Here is a 22,967-nt window from a genome sequence, read left to right as displayed (position 1 = left end):
CTACACGGTATTGCAGCGGGCCTATTCGTTTAGACTTAGTTTCAAAAGAAAATATTAAAGAGGCATCAATTCTACAATGTAGTAAATTTGAACAAAATGCATACAAACTATAGTTACACGGTATTCGCTATAATGCAGTTTGTGGGGTGTAAAGTTTTATGCTGTTTCTATTTGTATATTGCATACATTGCTTAGGTGTATAGCTTAATCGCGCCTTACACTATAGTTTATTTAAAATGTTGCATGACTTAATGTTGATATGTGCATTCAATGTTAGTTGTTTATTGTATATATCTGAGTAAATACAACTTTGCATGTCAGTTAAACAACTAAAGTACCCTATATATTGTGGAATAAGAAAATAATTGTTCCGACCAGTTCAAATGAAAACAAGAAAAATATTTTTATTGGACTAGCACTGCTGCACTTGATCCATGACGTCACTGTTTAGTCGAACAAATAGTAAAACTATTTATAGTTTGTTGAACATTTGACTCCGCCCATAATTCAGTATCCAACCAAGTTAACCTACATCCAGCTATCAAATCTACAAGTCTTCTATTTTCTATTACCGACAAAGACAATCAGTATGAATATTATTGTGTACTATCTGGAACCCGATAAAATAATCCAATGATACAGTAAAGCATTCATATTTTCATTTTGTTAAGTCATTTTTGTTGGTGACTAATCACTTATTTGCATAAAGTCCAGATAGTGCGTGCACACTCAATCTCTCTATCTCTCTAAATCTATCTCTCTGTATATCTCTCTATTTATCTCGCTCTCTTTAATCTCTCTCCGACACACACTCTCTCCCTTTGTGGAACTAAGCATAAAAGCTGTACTAGCGCCTAAATATTTCACCTACCCGGGACCCAATCGCACTGAGTTGAATGTAAACAGATAAAAAAATCTAATTTTAACCCGGCTCTATTGAATTAAAACTCGCTGGTCATGCTTGTCTATAAAAGCGACAACCCGTTTCATATTTGGCTATTCAGTGTCGGCAGGCTACTTAACCGTTTTCTTTTTCCGTTTACTGTGTTACACGAACACCCTGCAGTAAGTTAATTGATATATATATATATATATATATATATATATATATATATATATATATATATATATATATATATATATATATATATGTGTGTGTGTGTGTGTGTGTGTGTGTGTGTGTGTGTGTGTGTGTGTGTGTGTGTGTGTGTGTGTGTGTGTGTGTGTGTGTGTGTGTGTGTGTGTGTGTGTGTGTGTGTGTGTGTGTGTGTGTGTGTGTGTGTGTGTGTGTGTGTGTGTGTCTGTGTGTGTATGGTATGTGGTGTGTGTATGTGTGTGCCGATCATGTTTAAGTAAGTCTATAAATATAAATAGAAACATTCTCTATATTCTCATTATAATTTGTTAAACTCATACAAATGCCATTTATTATTTATCTTAAATTTAAACAATGTATATAAATGTGTGCTACATTTGTGATTAGGAGACGGTCTCTCCTAATCTCCTAACCTCAAATGTAGCCCTTATGCAGCATGTATATATATATATATACATATATATATATACATACATACATACATATATATATATATATATATATATATATATATATATATATATATATATATATATATATGTATGTATGTATCTCTCTACCTCCAGCTACAATGTCACTTAAGAACGTCAAACTTATTTACTTTGACGCCCGGGGGCGGGGTGAGGTGATCCGCCTCATGTTTGCAGCAGCGGGGGTCAAGTATGATGACGTCAGACACACAACAGAGACATGGCCGGCCGAGAAACCAAGTAAGATTAACGTGATGTTATGTCCAGCCTTATGTGTTCATGTGTACTCATATTGCACACGTAAACTGATTATGTGTTCATATGTACACATGGTGTACACGTGAACTGATTATTACAGCCACTGCAATGATAGAAAAGTACGATAATAACGTGATTTTTCGCTTATCTAATTGCTCGTACTAAATGATTTATGTCGTGTGTAATGTTAAAATGATATCAGTAAACAAGATTATAATTGTAAAATTCTAGATACTGTATTAATCGAATAATTACTTAAATTGTTTACTTATAAATGGTTCGGTATGATATAAAAAATCATTTATTTAAGTTGAGCACATTCTATTGTTGTCAAAACCACTTAAAAACACAATTGTCTGAATGTTGCTTTTACCTTTCAAATATGTAACTGTTAACTACAGTGGATGATGCTTTTTTTTTCAGAAATGCCATTTGGGCAATTGCCAGTATTAGTCGTAGATGGCAAATTGTATGCCCAGAGCGTTGCCATAGCAACCTTTGTTGCCAAGGAAGCAGGTATGCCAAAGTCCATTTTTAGAATGGAGAGTTTTTGACTTCATTTGATCTTAGGAAATACCTCGATCCATTCAGATTTTGACAACAATTATTCTTGTTTGTATGTTTTCAGGATTTTATCCTAAAACTGCCATTGACGGATTAAAAGTCGATCAAGTCGTTCAACTTGCAGTTGACTTGCAAATATTGACATTTAAAGCGTTTTTTGAGAAAGACGAGGCGAAAAAGGTATGTTGGCATATTTTTAAAATCATAAATGTATGATTATTTCTATTGTATTTTTTTTTGTTACGTATATGTGTAGTTTTAGTATTGAAGACACAGTTTTGAAATGCTCCAATAAATAAGTAATTATTATTACGTTGATTTGTCAACATTTAACCACTGAATTTAATATATTTAAAATCTGGTTAACATTCTAAGTTTTGTGGGCTCCTATAAAGGTATGTAAATGATGAAATATTACTTTTCCAGAGCCAGCTAGAGAAAGAGCTTAACGACGTAGAGGTTCCCAAATATCTAGACTTTTTTGAAAAACTTTTGAAAGAATCTGGCACAGGATTCGTCGTTGGTAATACGGTAAGTCAGTGTATAATAGTGTATTGTTCTTGTTTCAGTTGTAGTTAAGTATTAAAGCAATGCTGAGGTACTATAATAAAGTAGAAAATATTTAGTAAGATATTAATAAAACTTGTACTCGGTATTTTGCTTGGTTATAACTATCCACAAATGACTATATAAGAACATACCATTTTTACATTACTATTTTCTGTAACATAAATATTATGTTATTTTATATGCCAGTATTTTTTATTTTGAATTATCTAAGCTTAAATCATTGTAACCTCTCTCTACAGCTGACGCTAGCAGACTTCTATGTGTATCAAGTTGTTACCATGGTACCCGGCAGGGTAGGAGACACCACCAAACACCCACTCTTGAACGGTCTGGTGCAGAAAATAGAAAGCAACGCAAACGTCAAAACTTATCTCGCCAACAGGAAAAAGACGGACATTTAAAAACAGAATAGAACTCACACATTTTTAAAATTACCTGCTCATTTAAAAATAGTAGTGGCATTATATTTACTAAACACATCTGTTATAGCTTGTTTAACAATAGTAAAATAAAAAAATATAAAAATTTGGTAAACCATTGTTATATTAAATTAAGATAAGATAAAATTTGGAAAAGTTGTAATATTTAAAGTGAAAATAATATTTTAATCATTTGAAAAAGTTAACACACATTCTCCTAAAATAAATGGTCAAAAATTAAACCCAACGTATACCTCTTTTAAAATTCAACATTATTAGTTGTCAATTTTTTTATGCATACAGATTTGAACTATACTATGTTATTGGTTAAGTTGAATTGTTTTGTTGTTTTTCCAATAAAGAAATATTTTAATGATGTGACGTGTTTGATGTGGCTTCAATACATTTTGATATTTTAGCATTAGCGATAGAATTTTATATTTGTAATTTACACCACACTGAAATCAAAGGAAAGATATTTCTGTTAATATCATCGTATGAAAGTCAATTTGAATTGTTTATGGTGTGTCAAGGAAAGGGATCATGTAACATTCACGACAAAAGCTGAAAATTTAACGATTGTCACTCCAGGCTTTTAATACCCCCTTATATACTTGATTCGTATCCATTTTAACAACCAATAAGCATTATAACTTAAAGCATTGTTATAACAAGATGATACTATCAAGAAAATTGCCTAATTTGTATTTCAAGCCAAAACGAAACTCACAGAAAACTACTTGTAGAGCCTAACACTGTTACAGAATTGTAGCAATTTGGTACAAAAATCTTCCAAATTCAAACAAAAAATGTGTGTATTTCTAAAATAAAACTAAAAAGCAGTGATTTCCATTAAAACGTTGTTATATGTGTGTAAAATATTCCACAAGTATTGATGTTTAAAAAAGGACCATAATAATCAGTCCTACATTTATGTTAAGAAAACGAAACTGAAAACGAAACTGGGAAATCCCATTGTTGTGTGTCGTGAAAAGAAAAACAAGTAAAGAAAATCAACCCAGCAACGAACATATCAGCCCTGTCATTACTTCACATCAACACAAGGTAAATTAATGGTGTCTATTAGAATAAAATCAATGATTCATTTGAGACTGCTTCATTTGGTTTTAAATTACCTACTCAAAGGTTTGAATAAGACAATTATTTTTACGTTCACATTTAAGTTATAAATTTGCTTTTGGTTCTTTGACGAATCACATCTATGACAATCGCCATGTAGGATACGTAAACATATTAATATGTCAAAATATGTCAAGGTAATTTCAATTTTATCAGGGAATTTTTATAGTGCTTTTTGCAAATTTATCGAGTTTATAGAATATAATTAAAATATAATTTATGCATTGCGATCAAATTCTAATTTTACAATTAACCCACACCTATTGAATTATTTTTAGATAGCCAAATCTTGTTTTGACTATTTTTGAATTACTTCCTTTACGAAAGTTTTTAACACTTTGATAACAAAATATCAATAGCTAATAAAAATAATATAACTTGAACTTTTGTTTTGATCATATCATAGTTTTTACTTAACCTTACTTAGTTAACATTATACGTCATAAAATTAAACATGTTCACGTTTGCTGTTACGCTTGTTTGCGACCATTTAAAACAAAACCACACCACAAATCTCTAAAAACTTTAACTGTCTAGAGGTAACTGCTGGTAATGTTTACATAATTAAATACACATGTCAAATTAATTTAAGTATCAGCACTGGACAGACATTATTCTTAAGTCATTGTGTTGTGTTTTTTTTTCATAATCTGCTTAGATGCGGCTTGGAATTCAAGTCAGATTTATAAAAGAACACCGGCAATATTTGGAGAGCCAAAAAATTATTTTGTAACCTGCATTTGAACTTTGAGTGATGTGGGTTCTTTTTATATTAAAATCAAATTAGAAACACTGTTTAACATGTAGACAAAAAAATGCAAATATGATTATTTCTTTCCTAACATTAATATGTTTACAGTATTTGTCTATCCTTATAAAGAACTAAACTTACAGTTTTAGCCCATTTTAATCAGCCTTCGATCTAACAACAAAAGATTCGAAGTTGAATAATAAAATGTAATGTCAAGACAAAAGTTGAAAAAATTAGACCAAAACACGAAAATACATGTAACATTTGAACGTTTCCTTAGAAGCATATTGTTTGTTATGGTGACGTGGATATTATTGATATGTTCTTTAAATTAAAAGTTAATGTAATGCATCCAACAACAGGCACTAAAGAAGAGCAAAGAATGGTTGGAGGAGGAACATGCATCTCAAAGCTACAGTGATATATCGCATGAACTGGATGTAGCGACTTTAGCCCTGTTGAAAGCTTCGTCAGAAATATTGGGTTGATATCACTTTCAGTTATATTCTCTTTTCATTTATCCACATTATACTAACCGTCACTTACTCTTGTCCTAAGTCTCAACTTATTATCGCTCTACGACAAATGACCTACTTTGTCAAAATACGAAATATTATGCCAATACGCCAATGATGTTTCTTTTTTAATGACACCTAAATTATCAAATAGTTGAACGATACTGTTTTGTATATTTGCAATATATAAATAATCCTTTTTTATTTAAAATTAGAACAAAACAATCAAGAAACAGGTAGTGATGAGCCGAGTTTATATTTACATAAAACTGACTCACCATGTAGAGCTACCCAAAATCAGCTGTGTGGTGATTCAGGATCAAAACATCAATTACAGGCTCGCAGTATGGATGGTAGTATTTTAAATTCAATGTTATTGTTTATTGGTTTTTTTTAATTTAACTTGAAGAGTAAATGTTAAAATATATCATGGTATTCGTGCTTTTTTATGTTATAGGTATAGGCCTATAAGTGCCAATATAATTTTAAAGGTTTTTTTGTTCTTAAGCTGAAGATCATTTTAAAAGTGAACTAGATGCAACAAAAAGTCTGATTGGGACTATGAACAAACATTTGCAAACACAGGACAAGAAACTAAACGAACTAGAAAAACATGCTGAAGAATTTGATCAGAAATACGGAGAAAACTCCAAGATTTTAAAATTAAAGTTCGACAAAATACGTAAGAAGAACAAAACTTTAGAAAGTAGACTCAAGCAAGCAGACAAAAGAATTGGAGAATTCGAAGAATCGATTGAAGAAATAAAATCGTGCTGTTCCTCCGGTATTGAAGATGTAAATCATGAAGTTATCAAGACAAAGAATGTTGCGTGTGACCTAAGAAAACGGATTGATGCTTTATCTAAATCTATGTATGGAAAAGAATTACCCATTGATGATCAGACAACTAATGAATATCTCTTGAAAAATCATGCCATCATTTCTTCAGAAAACTACAAAGTATTAAAATCACATTTGGAGAAATCATGTAATGAAATGTTTGAAAATTTTAATGCTAAGGTATGTTATTAAATTAATGTATGTAATAGCAAATAATTAAGCTGTAATTAATTAAACAAATTGAAAGGATGCTTTCAAAAAAAATCATAGTTATATTTTTAAAACTAAACCAATTTGTTATCAACGATTAAACTATATTTTCTCCTTGAATGTCAAAAGTTTGGAGCCGTGTGTCAACTGATGTCCACCCGAATCAACCCGCTGGAATCACTTCTGGGAATCTTTCACAAAAACATGACAGCACGGAAGAAATTAAAGACACAGGTATCGCTCGTATATTCACATCAGCTATGTATGTGGGTTAAGGGAATTTTGTGTTGTGAGATTTAACTTGTGTATCTGTGATACAAAAAAAATCTAGTTTAATTTAATAAAAGACAATGAGGAAATTGTTTGAATGTTGACTTTCAGGTTCAAGATATCTCGAGGAAACTCATGTATATTGGTAAGTATGTATTACAAATATATTTAGTGTAAATTACATGGTTATATTAGCAGTGTGGTAGTATTGATGTGGTCGAATGGTAGAGCGTTTGATATCTAACCTGAAAGTCTTGAGATCGGATCTCAAGGTTGAGTCGGTAAGACGTCCATGAGAGGCTAACAAAATCTGATTGGTACGTTAAAATATTAAGAACAGTAAAGGCGATTGGGCATGGTATCTTTTTGTATTCTGAAATAACTGAAACAGTTCAACTCCACTTTACCTGTCTTGAAAGAGTACTTTTACTTTTTTTTTTACATAGTTATGTTATTTAACCGCTACCTTATATTTTATATAACATCAATGTGTGGCTTAAGATATCTGTAACTTATTCATTTGATAAGACACCTAGGTCATACTCACCAGTTTTTACTTTCCCTACTCTAAGTAGCCCCTTCTCTGAGGTGGCAGCAAGAAAAAAACTTAGACAAAAAATAATGCTTTATCTTTTAAAATATAAATTTGAAATGAAAATCACCAACTCCAACAGACAAATGTGTTCATCCCTTACAGAGTCCCGCGCCTGTACCAGCTACGCCTGTCACGTCCAGTTTGACGACACGCCCCTGCTCTCTGACTTTATTCTGTCAACATTCAGCTCTGTGAGAGAACACAACGGTCACCACTTCAACAGACGGCAACATTCAGCTCTGTGAGAGAACACAATGGTCACCACTTCAACAGACGGCACACAACGGTCACCACTTCAACAGACGGCAACATTCAGCTCTGTGAGAGAACACAACGGTCACCACTTCAACAGACGGCAACATTCAGCTCTGTGAGAGAACACAACGGTCACCACTTCAACAGACGGCAACATTCAGCTCTGTGAGAGAACACAACGGTCACCACTTCAACAGACGGCAACATTCAGCTCTGTGAGAGAACACAATGGTCACCACTTCAACAGACGGCAACATTCAACTCTATGAGAGAACACAACGGTCACCACTTCAACAGACGGCACACAACGGTCACCACTTCAACAGACGGCACACAACGGACGCCACTTCAACAGACGGCACACAACGGACGCCACTTCAACAGACGGCAACATTCAGCTCTGTGAGAGAACACAACGGTCGCCACTTCAACAGACGGCAACATTCAGCTCTGTGAGAGAACACAACGGTCGCCACTTCAACAGACGGCAACATTCAGCTCTGTGAGAGAACACAACGGTCGCCACTTCAACAGACGGCAACATTCAGCTCTGTGAGAGAACACAATGGTCACCACTTCAACAGACGGCACACAACGGTCACCACTTCAACAGACGGCAACATTCAGCTCTGTGAGAGAACACAACGGTCGCCACTTCAACAGACGGCAACATTCAGCTCTGTGAGAGAACACAACGGTCGCCACTTCAACAGACGGCAACATTCAGCTCTGTGAGAGAACACAATGGTCACCACTTCAACAGACGGCACACAACGGTCACCACTTCAACAGACGGCAACATTCAGCTCTGTGAGAGAACACAATGGTCACCACTTCAACAGACGGCAACATTCAGCTCTGTGAGAGAACACAACGGTCACCACTTCAACAGACGGCAACATTCAGCTCTGTGAGAGAACACAATGGTCACCACTTCAACAGACGGCACACAACGGTCACCACTTCAACAGACGGCACACAACGGTCACCACTTCAACAGACGGCACACAACGGTCACCACTTCAACAGACGGACCGGGAAATTTCTCTCCCCTCACGACGGGCTGTACCTTGTCTGTCTGACTCTACATGAGTGGGAGGATAAGTGGATTGAGCTTAATGTAATTGTTGGGGGTAAATGCCTCGAGAGCTTCTCGGTAGAATCAGCGGAGGTCAAATCTTCTGGGTTTGTGGTAGTTGACATGAAGAAAGGTCAGGAGCTTTTTATTCAGGTAGATAGAGCTGATCATCTAGCTCGCCTGTCCGTGTACAGTAGTTTGACTTTAATCAGCTTGTAAGTGTTAAGTGTACTTTGTCAATCAAATCCTACATTGTGTGATAAAATATTGGATTAAGTATTATTGTAATATTGTAATCGTTTGATTTTTTTTGTATATTTATATAATTTGCCATGTTATTATATACAATAATTATTGCATTTACTGTTTTTATATTGTTTAATGAATTATGTACATGCAAAGTCTCTCTTGCTATTTAACAGGAAGTAATTAAACTCCTACTTAACATAATTATTCGAATACTACAATCAAACACGATAAATGTATGACTGCAGTTTTAATTGTGTATCAGTCGATACAAATACTGTACAAAGATATGCTTGATAGACAAGTTAGTTGGTGATAATGAAGGGCGTTGATTGTATTATTTTTTGGACTTGTGATAATACTAAAGTTTGCAGTGATAAATTAACAAGACCTGGGGATTTGATAAGAATAAAGTTTGTTATAATGATTTTAACAAAACTTGGGAGTTTGCATTTATTTGTTGTACAAAAATGCATATGTTATTGCCTACTAAAGATTCATATCTATCTCGTCACCGCATATACATACTAACATAATCAACATAAGACAGAAATAAACTCATTCAATTATTCACACCGATACATACAGCAACAATATTTAATGTGAGTTCGTTTATTCATGTAAACAAAATCGTCATGATAAACAGAAAACAATCACTTCAACTTCAACGAATCAAAATTTAATTTAAAACATTATGGAAATAAATGAATTGTGTATTATGGAATAAATACATTTTCAAATTCGTAATTTCACAGTATAAAAAGTAATAGAGTTTATAAAAAGAAATATCATGAAATAAACTTCATTTAAAAACTCTCAAATAATATAAAGCTACATATTAGACATTCGTGCTTCAAAATGTTTGTGCTGGAAATAATAAAATAAATTGTTTCTCTAGAGAAGAACAGTTGTAAACTGTCAACAGCATTCATTTTGTTAAAGTTTAACAATTGTAAACCGTCATTACAATAGATTTTGGTGAAATTTAACAATTGTAACCAACCACTACATTTGACTTTAGTTAAATTTAACAATTGTAACCAGCCAATAGCGTTGGTTTGGTTACAGTTTAACAATTGTAAACCGTCAATAGCATTGGTTTCCTTACAGTTTAACAATTGTAAAGCCACTTGGCCCACTCAACATAGCACCTTGATCGGCCTGCGTCACCTTAAAGCTGAGTTCGTCCCCTTTCTTCATGTCGATCAGCGTAGAGCCACAAGCGGACGTGTTGGCACAGTTGACGAACACATCTTTCTGTAACACATCTCCTTTCAACACACTCACCCGGATAATTTTGTTATCGATCGCCTCCAGTGTGGCCAGCACCAGATAAAACCCATCTTCCGGTGCCACAAGTTTCCCTGTGGTTCTGTTAAAATGGCTGCCGTCAGGTTCCCAGATGTTGTAGAATGTGGAGATTATGGATCCAGTGGATACAGGTGTGTTGTTGTCCAGATGGATTTGACAGATGTAAGGTTTATACTCTGTTACCTCTGTCAAGAGAGAAGTGCGGTGTAAAAATGTTCAAACATCTTTTATACGAGGGTGTCTGTGTGTGACACTTGACGTGTCACCTTATATGTCACCTTATGTGTCACCTTATGTGTCACCCTACTGGTTACCTTAACTATGGCACCATGTATGCATGTTAATATCGTGAATGCTATATTTTAAAAAGTTATTATGCACTTAATTAAATTTTATCGATATAATTAAAAACCGTTAAAATCTGCTCACAATGCTGACTATTGAGTACAGTGTGTCCTAAGACCCTACTATTTAAACTCGCAAGTTGATATATTTAATGAGTCTAACACTCATCCATTTAAGTTAATTAAGGAGGGTTTGCTAATAACGTTTTAAACATAATTGAGAAACCAATCCTGTTTCTCAATACCCTAGCGGGTACAAATGTGTATCTAAACTACATAGAAATGTGTTACAACTGTTGGATTTAGTTCAGGACGCAGCTACAAGCGTTCACTGAAAATGTGAATCAGTGGATCAAAGGACAAGTCTCAAATCATTCGTACTGATTCATCCCCCCCCCCCCCTCCCCACTCACTCACAACAACGCATTAAAAACACCATCGGATAATCCTTAATAAACGAACAAATGAACATAGTAATTCGGCAAATAATAACAAAATTAAGATATCACTTAATATCGGTATATAAAATGTAAATGAAATACCAAACGTACCGTTCCTAGTGAGAGCTGCTGAAAGCCTCAGGCTATCGTTGGCTTGGGTCTCAAGCTTAAACAAAACAAAAATGCCGATTTAAAAATTATTGTATGAAAAATCGCATGTTTAATTATATTGAAGCATTTCAAATACATTGCAATGACATATCATTTAGAAATGTAGTTTTCGAAAATAATAATCAATCATTAAATATTTTAAAATGTTTTAAAGAGAACATCAATAAATCTTGTTATAAGACAATTATTATTTATACAACGATGAATTTCACTGCAATATATTGCTTACGCTATAAATGACTTGAATAGGTTGAAGAAATTATTTCACTAATACATGTTAAACTAATGCATACGTCGTGATAACTTAAACACTAACAGCTAATGGGGACTTTTAAGTAGGATTTTTCCAGTAGCTCTATTCCTATAACATCTCATATCATCGTGTGGCTTTTAGCCAACGATTTTAAGGTAATTAATTATTCATATCCTCAAATAAATCAGATCAGTAAAACGACCACGCGTACGATTGCATTATAGATTTGTGTCCCACTATAAACGATCTCTACCATAAGCCATATATTAAAATTTTCAGTTGGATGCTAACTGATTTCCCCCTTCTTTCCAGTTGAAAAATTACCAAAAACATGTATTAAATAAAATTTTGCAGTAGAAATACACGTACTGGCTAAATTACCCTCTGCTACTTGAGTATTTTAATAATGAGATTAAATTCGCCAGATCAAAGATTATATTCAATCTATCACACGTCAATCGTTCAAAAAAAATATCAATAAATTGATTGATTTACCTTGGCAAATACGTCATTAAACTTGCAAGTTGTGATTGCCATATTTTGCTGTACACCGTCCTTTAAAGCATTGATCAAGTGAAAATTATTTTTTACATCTTGGGTTGTGTTATATATTTGATCTGAGAAGACTTTCATCTCACAATTAATCTTGTGCAAGTTGTTTTCAAATTCTTTCACATCTAGAGTCATCTTCTGCAGAGCTACGCTGGGCTTGACGTCTTTCAGACTTTCAAGTTCCTTGTTCAGTTGCTTGAGAATCTCATCTTGCTCGCGAATGTGTTGTTCCAGACGTTCTATGGGGTCGGTTGTCTTCTCTCGGCTGTCTTGAAGGGAAGATAACGTTCTCTCTACACGTGCAAGTCGCGTCAATATTTCTGGAATATGTTGAAAACCAATGAAAATAAGTTTAAACATTTGTCTTACAAGTTTAATTTTATAAACTACATGTTTCTAAACTTTACTTCTATCTAAATAAATTCATGTTAGAGATTATTCGATATCACAAATGCTTTAGAAACTATAAATTAGCTTAAATATTGCTGTTGTAAGCACAAATAACATAGGGTAATCATACTCATTGGTGAATATCTCTATTATATAATGGTTTGTACCAGCTGTTTGTTGAACTTGTTTAGTGACTTGATAGGTTGTATCCCCACGGTCCAGTTTGACTTGATGTGTTGAATCCCCACGGTCGAGTGTTGCTGTCGTTGGTGTGGTTGACGAAGATGATGAAGAAATTCCATCGTCGACATCTACGTCGTCTTTAGGTTCGCCTGGTTAATGTCAAATAACAATTATAATTTTAGCAGAGGAATGCGTGAAATATTTAAAAAATTTTATATTGAAGTCGTGTATCAAAGGTTGTTAAAACTGGGTAGTTGAGCAGTGGCGTAGCGAGGTTGGGTGTCACCCGTTGCAGCACTTAATGGTGTCACCCCCAGCCCCCTCCAACAAGCTTTCGATTTTTTTTTCTATACATTTTTTTCTATATTCTTTTTTTTGCCTTGGTGTCACCCCCCCCCCCCCAAGTGGTGTCACCCGGTGCGGTCCGCATCCCCCGTCCCCCCCCCCTCGCTACGTCTCTGTAATTGAGTACACAAACACATCAACAATTTGCTAGTCGTGTACCAAAGGTTATTAGAGTACACAAAATATCAACAGTTTGCAAGTTGTGTACCAAAGGTTATTAGAGTACACAAAATATCAACAGTTTTTAAGTCGTGTACCAAAGGTTATTAGACTACACAAAATATCAACAGTTTGTAAGTCGTGTACCAAAGGTTATTAGACTACACAAAATATCAACAGTTTGTAAGTAGTGTACCAAAGGTTATTAGAGTACAAAAAATTTCAACAGTTTGTAAGTCGTGTACCAAAGGTTATTAGAGTACACAAAATATCAACAGTTTGTAAGTCGTGTACCAAAGTTATTAGAGTACACAAAATATCAACAGTTTGTAAGTCGTGTACCAAAGTTATTAGAGTACACAAAATATCAACAGTTTGTAAGTCGTGTACCAAAGTTATTAGAGTAGCCTACACAAAACATCAACAGTTTGTAAGTCGTGTACCAAAGGTTATTAGAGTACACAAAATATCAACAGTTTGTAAGTCGTGTACCAAAGTTTATTAGAGTACACAAAATATCAACAGTTTGTAAGTCGTGTACCAAAGGTTATTAGAGTACACAAAATATCAACAGTTTGCAAGTCGTGTACCAAAGTTATTAGAGTACACAATCACATCAACAGTTGCACGCTAACTTATAATTTGAGCAGCTGCGTTCATTATAGCCGAGGTCGCTGCTTCAAGTTCCTGGTAGAGCTCACAGTAGGAGATGGACGGCTCGTCACTTGTGTCGTCTATCCAGCTCTTACTTTTACCAACAGCCTGAAGAAATACAAACATGTTCTAGAATGTTCTGTACTCTTGGGCAGATGTAACCTGCTATAAAAACAAGAAATAAATGCTGGTAAACAGGGGATAAAAATTTCTCAATAGAATCTTACACTTTTCACAGCGTCAATGACAGGTTCGATAACTCCAAGCTGTTCTTCCAAATACTTCATGTGAACGGCAACAAGCTTGACGTGGATTCTCGGTCGCATCTAGTAGACAAACAAAACAAAGTCTTTTATCAATGAGCGTGTGTGCTATATATCTTGCCCTACTGGGTGCCACAGAACATATAATGTGGCTGCTGAGAAGGTGTTCGAGATCGGGCTAGTCATTACTGCCAACGTTTTTTTTCAGGCTTTTCTTACGGTGGGGAGGGGGGGGGGGGAGAAATGTCTAAATTCTGTTTGTTATCAAAAGAGTTAGGTCGGGAGGATGTTTTTATTTAATTGGACTATCAAGAAAATAACACGTCCCTGCTCATTTTAGTTACTAGCCGTAGTAGAATCTTCACTTGTTACTTGTCTGGTGGTTTTGTTATAAGATTAAACACAATGTCGACCTGTAATATCCGGTTTACCTTTTATCGACAACATATCGACACAAATGTTTACAGATTTGAAATTTAAAAATCGATTTATTCATTCAAAATCTGACATACTCAGTCGTTTTGCTTAAAATCAACTTACGTTTTCAACTTTTGTGGATGGGCTATATTTATTGTTTAATTAGCAGGATGCAATTAGCGCTTGAAAAACAGAAATCAAGATACAAACGACTTTCTTAACTACGGAAGTAGAAAGGCCGCCATTATATGAAATGTGTGTTGCGTTAAAATAGTGGATTCTATTGAAACGGATTTATTGTTTCCATTTCCTTAAAAAAAAATATAAAACATATCATATTTAAATTCAGGAAACAAACCCTAAATAAAATGCCTATGAATTGACCGCATTGCTTTGACTTTGTTATTTTCATTTTATAACAAATAAAGATTTAGCTAAAACAGTTTAATGGCATTTTAGGGTAATGCTAACTTCTGAGTATAAATTTAAAATTTTCCAGCAAGCATTCCGATTAATTTAATGTGGCATCTACTCCAAACTGTTATCGATTGAACAAGATTCGATTTTAGCATCTGTAAACATGATATCTACAGCAGCGATCAAATTGTTTCGTATGGCTTTGTAAAGATTGTAACCATTCATATTGAAGTTCTAAATGAGAGAAACACTATAACCACAAGCGCCACATATAAAATTGTATGATACTCGCTGATCATTTGTGGTTCCCATTGACACTATACTCAGTAACATGTCCTAAGTGTGTAGAGGTGTTTAAATGTATTGAACGCTTCACGTAGCAAAGTTTTCTTCATGGGTCATCATATACATGGGTGTGGAGAATAGACAAATCACGCTGTGTGCAACCACACGTCTCATGTATCGTCAGTTTGATTTGCTATTATACTTTTTTTGTTGAATTAAATTACGAGTAGTTTTTATTTTTTCTTTATATTATAGATACTAACTAACGTATGGGGGGGGGGGGCTGAGGACATCGCCAGTTTTTCCACTCTTCACACCTACGTAGTGTATATATATATATATATATATATATATATATATATATATATATATATATATATATATATATATATATATATATATATATATATATATATATACGTATGTATGTTTGTATGTATGAATGTTATTACTCTTATGTTCAGCATACATTTTGAGCTAAGAGTAAAGTTATTGTCTCGTATTCTTTGTTACATGGTGTCTATAAGATGTATCTTAAAGATATTTTAATGGTGCTTTCCTGATTATGTCCCCTGACTCTGTACCCTACACCGAAACATAATTTACGTGGATTAAAGTTTGAATTATTCAGACCTCAGTATATTAAAGTGTGGGCTATTCAGACGCCAGTAGATTAAAGTAAAGTTTTACAACACCAACTATGATACGTTCAAGGTAAAGTAGTATAACACCAACAATGATACGTTCAAGGTAAAGTTTTATTCTTGTTAAAACTATTAGCTAATGATGATGATCACCGTTCCGTCAGGATTTACGATGACGGTCACATCTTCTGCGGGCGCTGAAAAAAACAGGACATTTACCATTGCATATATGTATGTATATATACTGTTATTATATCCACATGATAGATTTATATTAAACATCAGACACGTATACAGTTGTTTTGACATTAGACATTTTACTCGTATACAACAATACAATTGTGTATTTTTATTCATTACCAATTCTTCTCTGTGCGAATCGTTTTCCTTGTTCATTGATGTGCTGAGCTGTAACAATATTTGTAAAGTTTGAGCATGATGCGGCTGCCTAGTATCTTATTCTATAAATAAATTTAAAATTTAAAAAAGTAAAAGCATATATTATATATATGTTTATGTTACGGTCAAAGCCCGAAGTCGGCCAATGCGCGCATTGGCCAATATCGCCACCTATTGACGGCCGAAGTCCAAAACTTAACTTGATTTCGACCTTTGGCCGGCCAGTCAGCGGACTGGCCATGGTAGACCGGCCAAAGTTCGAATTAGACGATCATCTAGCTAGGGGTGACCGGCCAAAGTCCGATTCAGAAGTATATGATCAGCTTTTGGTTTTTATAACTTAATTATCATGAATTGATTATTAATTAAAGTAAATGACAGAAACATTCAAATCATTTTGTACTATAGTCTCAATACATACTATCACTTATAACAGCAAGTTGAACTTTTATGGCATTTAGAATTACATAGTAGCTTGTTATTTTTACATTTGCAGCGATTTGTTGTGCACTTGGTTGTGCAATTGCAGCGAGTGTAGTCTTGGCCGCCGGACAATGAGAGCAGTTTTTCGTGAAGAATTGAAAACTCACTTCTAGCGTACAGTTGTTTTGGAACACCATTTTCCGTTCTTAGCTTGTAGAAAGCGCCATAGACGCTCATGACGACTGCAAGGACGCTTCGGGATCATGCAGTCTGTCAAGGCGCGGTGATGGGTCTACTTTATTTGGTTTTCCCTTTTGTGGGGGAAATATGGTTTCTGACGCCCACGCCATCTCAAGTAGCTTGGACACTATTGTTCAACTTACATGGAACGCGGTAAAGTCTTTTGAACGTTCCGTCTTGTTGCACGTGGTCGGTGACGCCGACTGTCTTTGATTTTGTTCTTTGATGATTTTTTCACCTCGCCATCATGGAGGAGGCTATCACATACAGTAGTAGCCCATATATGGAAACTAACAAGGATTTGTTGTTTTTTTCTTTTGGATGCTTTCTGGTATGTCTGTCTCATGGTCTGACGACCTTTTGGGTCCATGTGCATATAGAATGCTATACAAACAAGAGCTAAACAATACGTTACTCACTATGAAACCGCACCCAGAATAATGAAAACGCGATCACAACTTAGTCTAGATAGAACATTAGCCAGGACATTCCGGCCAGTGCGCGCATTGGCTAGCCACTGTACGAAATACTTTACCAATTTTAAAACTCTTCGAACTTTGGCCATTTCGTCCTGGACAGTGCCCACATTGGCCGGCTAATGTACGAAATACGCTCTCAGTCTAAGCTCTTTGGGCTTTGGCCAATGCGTGCTTTTGCTGCACTTCGGGCTTTGACCGTAACATATATATATATATATATATATATATATATATATATATATATATATATATATATATATATAGGAGTATGGAAAGACGTGGCGATTCCTCGAATGTTTGTGTTATTCCTGTCTTCAAGTCTACTCACCCAAGTTATCCGCGCTGGCTGCTATTGCTCTTGATATGAACGACATTGCTGACAGGACGCCATTGGTCGGTTTGCCTGCAGCTAAAAACATACATAACAGCGGTGTAAATACTAGAGCAATTATTGTTTGACATTAAAACATGCAATCAGCTCATGTGCTCAGTTAATATGTGTCTAATACATAAATTTTGAAAACAATACCTTCAAGATCTGAATCTATTTCCAGTAATTGCCGTAACAGTAAAAAGGCCTTTGAGATTTTGTTCGCATCATTGTTGATTGGGGCTAACAAAAATGAAAAACAATTTCTCTAAACATTAGCACATGAAACAAGAATAGTCTCTAGGCATTAGTACATGAAACAATATTTGCCTCTAAACATAAGTACATGAAACAACATTTGCCTCTAAACATAAGTACATGAAACAAGATGTGTCTCTAAACATTAGTACATGAAACAAGATGTGTCTCTAAACATAAGTACATGAAACAAGATGTGTCTCTAAACATAAGTACATGAAACAAGATGTGTCTCTAAACATAAGTACATGAAACAAGATGTGTCTCTAAACATAAGTACATGAAACAACATTTGCCTCTAAACATAAGTACATGAAACAAGATGTGTCTCTTTATTTCTTTATTGCACCTGTCATGTAGCAGATGCCCATGTGCCTGTCTAATATTACACATTTTCACTGCCCTTCTCCATGCCCTTCTTTATCTCACCTCTCATGTTAACTCAACACATTAGTTTTACAATCCTACATACAAATGTATGGTTAAAAACGGAATCAGTCTAAATACAAATTTACTGTTAAAGCCGTTTGCTTTATTGTATGTTAATACACATATGCACTTTTTACGTACATTATATATATATATATATATATATATATATATATATATATATATATATATATATATATATATATATATATATATCAAACTGTGATATTATATTTATATGTATTTAAGGATATTTGTCTACCAAAACATGTCTTTTATATATGTGACTATGCGTGTATAAAATATTCTTTATGTATTTAAACTACTGCAATATTTAACTATACCTCCAAAGAGGACATCGAGAGAAGTTTCTCCAATTTGTCCATTGGCTGCTATTTCTTTCAGCAAATTGATCACTTCTTGGTCAGAAACTAGGACAAAAATATCGTACAAAATCATTGGTATATTTGATCTTACGATTAATGCATCTATAGTAATTCAGTAGAGTTCAAAGGTTATCATCATATCTTAACTAATGTAATTATATTTGTTGGCTTCTGTTTATAATACCGATCCCAACACAACTTTTCAGACCATATATTTACTTAACTTTGCCTTTAGGTGATTTAGAGTTATTGCAATACACACAATGAATTGTCTATTGAAATAGATTCTAAACTTGAGACGCATTTAAATAGCACAACATAATAAAAATTAAGTCATTTTAATATTAGAGGTTAATCAACAACTAGAGGTCACGCAACAATTAGAGGTCACCCAACAACTAGAGGTCACCCAACAACTAGAGGTCACCCAAAAACTAGATGTCACCCAAAAACTAGAGGTCACCTTACTATCCGAGGTCACACAACAACTAGAGGTCACCTAACACCTAGAGGTCATTTAACAACGTGGATAATACAACAAGTACTCTGTGTGCATCTTAACATTTTACATGTGCATTTGAAAAAAAGTCTATCATTGAAGACAACACACAAGAAACATACTTTTTTAGACACTGCTAATATAATTACATAATTTAATATCTAAAACTAGGTAATCATGTAATCAAAAAATGTTAATCAAGCAGAAATCAAATGTAATATAAACCCTATTGTTACCAACGGGCAGGTAATTAGTGAATATTAATTACCTTTTCCACCATGAGTTGCAAGAAAAGAATCAATTGTGTCACTCAAGTCGAGGGCGAGTGATTTTAGTTCAGCTATAGGAATACCTGAGGATCCAGATTAGTAGAATTTTGTTTTAAAACATTAATATGACTTATTGCAGTAATAGCTATGAATGAATAGTCATACTTTTATCATAGCTGTTTGTGTTAAAACAGTGAGAAAATTGAAGATATAAAGCATATTACAAGAATTCAAACCATAACTAAAACACGATGATTTAAAAATCTAAAGCTTTCAAATGGTTTAAAAAATATAAAATAATCGACCGATTTAATAACATTTCGATTTCGTTAATTAAGTAGGAATGTAGATCCATGTCATACGTTTGATAGTTACCTAGATTCTCCATAATTTGTTACATTTTTTAATTGTATTTAAAATTGGCATGTGCATCTACTGTTTTGATAAAGGAACCAGACATTTAATTTTAAAATACCTTCTATTCTTATTCCTATTTATCATATGTGTTTACCTTTCTCTGAGAGTTCCAGAAACTTCAGAGCTTTTTCCTTCCAGCTCTCAGTGGCGAGTGGCTCAGCTGCCACATCACGAGTGATATGGAGCTGTAGAAAAATGTTGACGTGTCATACTTCAAATTGTTGACTAGTTATACAAAAAATGTTCACATGACATACGTCAAATTGTTGACTAGTCATACATAAAATGTTAACATGTAATACTTCAAATTGTTGACTAGTCATGCATAAAATGTTAACATGTCATACTTCAAATTGTTGACTAGTCATACATAAAATATTAACATGTCATACTTCAAATAATTGACTAGTCATGCATAAAATGTTAACATGTCATACTTCAAATTGTTGACTAGTCATACATAAAACGTGAACATTTCCTACTTCAAATTCTTGACTAGTCATACATAAAACGTGAACATTTCCTACTTCAAATTGTTGACTAGTCATACATAAAATGTTAACATGTCATACGTCAAATTCTGTCACGTGATACATCAAATATTGACACAAAATAGTTCAAATATTGATACTTTATACCTCAAATGGTGACATGTTTTACATGTTATACTTGAAATATTGTGAGAGTCAAGATAGTTATAGGGTTTAGCTAGTGAGGAAATAATGTTAAGTACCGCATCGGTTCCAACAAAAGCTGTAACTACCAACACCATCAACCACACTGATGACATTCTGTTCAAGTTTTGTCTTTCGTAGATTGGATGTAACTCGGTAACGCTTGGTGACTGCTGTATCACGTCTGCTGTAAGTTGCTGTTTATAAACAATCTAGGTGCTAGGGGTAATTAGTTCCAGAGTAATTACTTTCATCACACCTGTAAAGACTGAATCAAAAATATTGTATCGCGATCACAGGTTTCTTTGTACTATGCAGACACAATACGTGTATTGTGTTAGAAAAACCAGATGCGCACTAAACGAAAAACACAACACACCATCAAAGTGGGTGTTAAAACTCTGTTTACAGTGGGGAAACAATTAGTGTAGACCCCCCAGGCTTGATTTGTTTTGCCAGTCTACACGTTCGCACACCTTCTTTATTGATAAATAATTAAGTCAATGTCTAAATATGATTGGTTTCGGTGGTACAATGGCTACAGTAACTGATAGAAGTACAGCACAGCGGTACAATGGCTACAGTAACTGTTTGATAGAAGTACAGTCCAGCGGTACAATGGCTACAGTGACTGATAGAAGTACAGCCCAGCGGTACAATGGCTACAGTAACTGTCTGATAGAAGTACAGCACAGCGGTACAATGGCTACAGTAACTGATAGAAGTACAGTCCAGCGGAACAATGGCTACAGTAACTGTCTGATAGAAGTACAGCACAGCGGAACAATGGCTACAGTAACTGATAGAAGTACAGCCCAGCGGTACAATGGCTACAGTAACTGATAGAAGTACAGTCCAGCGGTACAATGGCTACAGTAACTGTCTGATAGAAGTACAGACTAGCGGTACAATGGCTATAGTAACTGTCTGATAGAAGTACAGTCCAGCGGTACAATGGCTACAGTAACTGATAGAAGTACAGCACAGCGGTACAATGGCTACAGTAACTGTCTGATAGAAGTACAACCCAGCCATACAATGGCTACAGTAACTGTCTGATAGAAGTACAGCCCAGCCATACAATGGCTACAGTAACTGTCTGATAGAAGTACAGCCCAGCCATACAATGGCTACAGTAACTGATAGAAGTACAGCACTGCGATAGAATGGCTACAGTAACTGTCTGATAGAAGTACAGCCCAGACGTACAATGGCTACAGTAACTGATAGAAGTACAGTCCAGCGGTACAATGGCTACAGTAACTGTCTGATAGAAGTACAGTCCAGAGGTACAATGGCTACAGTAACTGATAGAAGTACAGACCAGCGGTACAATGGCTACAGTAACTGTCTGATAGAAGTGCAGCCCAGCAGTACAATGGCTACAGTAACTGATAGAAGTACAGTCCAGCGGTACAATGGCTACAGTAACTGTCTGATAGAAGTACAGTCCAGCAGTACAATGGCTACAGTAACTGATAGAAGTACAGTCCAGCGGTACAATGGCTACAGTAACTGTCTGATAGAAGTACAGTCCAGCAGTACAATGGCTACAGTAACTGATAGAAGTACAGTCCAGCGGTACAACGGCTACAGTAACTATCTAATAGAAGTACAGTCCAGCGTTACAATGGCTACAGTAACTGTATGATAGAAGTACAGTCCAGCGGTACAATGGCTACAGTAACTGTCTGATAGAAGTACAGTCCAGCGGTACAATGGCTACAGTAACTGTCTGATAGAAGTGCAGCCCAGCAGTACAATGGCTACAGTAACTGATAGAAGTACAGTCCAGCGGTACAATGGCTACAGTAACTGTCTGATAGAAGTACAGTCCAGCAGTACAATGGCTACAGTAACTGATAGAAGTACAGTCCAGCGGTACAATGGCTACAGTAACTGTCTGATAGAAGTACAGCCCAGCAGTACAATGGCTACAGTAACTGATAGAAGTACAGTCCAGCGGTACAACGGCTACAGTAACTGTCTGATAGAAGTACAGTCCAGCGGTACAATGGC

General features: G+C 34.9%; 4 protein-coding genes across 4 annotated transcripts; 2 read left to right on the top strand and 2 right to left on the bottom strand.

Annotated features, from left to right (window-relative positions):
* The first annotated feature begins 935 nt into the window (after positions 1-935).
* LOC131946108 (glutathione S-transferase 1) lies at positions 936-3,753 on the top strand. The gene is made up of 6 exons (XM_059306749.1): positions 936-1,065; positions 1,663-1,806; positions 2,248-2,340; positions 2,453-2,568; positions 2,815-2,919; positions 3,198-3,753. Exons 2-6 carry the CDS (start codon positions 1,668-1,670, stop codon positions 3,357-3,359), a joined length of 615 nt encoding a protein of 204 aa, XP_059162732.1. The 5' UTR covers positions 936-1,065; positions 1,663-1,667; the 3' UTR covers positions 3,360-3,753.
* A 640-nt stretch (positions 3,754-4,393) lies between these two features.
* LOC131946148 (uncharacterized) lies at positions 4,394-7,974 on the top strand. Its single transcript, XM_059306800.1, has 7 exons — positions 4,394-4,442; positions 5,631-5,751; positions 5,999-6,136; positions 6,292-6,803; positions 6,963-7,067; positions 7,215-7,248; positions 7,801-7,974. Exons 3-7 carry the CDS (start codon positions 6,130-6,132, stop codon positions 7,941-7,943), a joined length of 801 nt encoding a protein of 266 aa, XP_059162783.1. The 5' UTR covers positions 4,394-4,442; positions 5,631-5,751; positions 5,999-6,129; the 3' UTR covers positions 7,944-7,974.
* Positions 7,975-10,038: 2,064 nt separating this feature from the next.
* On the bottom strand, positions 10,039-15,018 carry LOC131946109 (uncharacterized). The gene is made up of 7 exons (XM_059306750.1): positions 14,883-15,018; positions 14,307-14,405; positions 14,061-14,187; positions 12,906-13,070; positions 12,292-12,668; positions 11,484-11,538; positions 10,039-10,773 (listed from the first exon to the last, which is right to left on the bottom strand). The coding sequence occupies exons 2-7, from the start codon at positions 14,403-14,405 to the stop codon at positions 10,382-10,384; spliced, it is 1,215 nt and encodes a 404-aa protein (XP_059162733.1). The 5' UTR covers positions 14,883-15,018; the 3' UTR covers positions 10,039-10,381.
* A 1,187-nt stretch (positions 15,019-16,205) lies between these two features.
* On the bottom strand, positions 16,206-21,125 carry LOC131946111 (uncharacterized). The gene is made up of 8 exons (XM_059306754.1): positions 21,008-21,125; positions 20,369-20,459; positions 19,857-19,940; positions 19,048-19,134; positions 18,176-18,259; positions 17,975-18,055; positions 16,466-16,513; positions 16,206-16,302 (listed from the first exon to the last, which is right to left on the bottom strand). The coding sequence occupies exons 1-8, from the start codon at positions 21,062-21,064 to the stop codon at positions 16,238-16,240; spliced, it is 597 nt and encodes a 198-aa protein (XP_059162737.1). The 5' UTR covers positions 21,065-21,125; the 3' UTR covers positions 16,206-16,237.
* Between the last annotated feature and the right edge of the window lie 1,842 nt (positions 21,126-22,967).

Source organism: Physella acuta, unplaced genomic scaffold (assembly GCF_028476545.2).
Source record: "Physella acuta isolate Inbredline_101_S28 unplaced genomic scaffold, ASM2847654v3 ptg000544l, whole genome shotgun sequence".
Lineage (NCBI taxonomy): Eukaryota > Metazoa > Mollusca > Gastropoda > Physidae > Physella > Physella acuta.
Note: the sequence above shows the minus strand (reverse complement) of the source record. Positions and strands in the feature narration are given on the sequence as shown.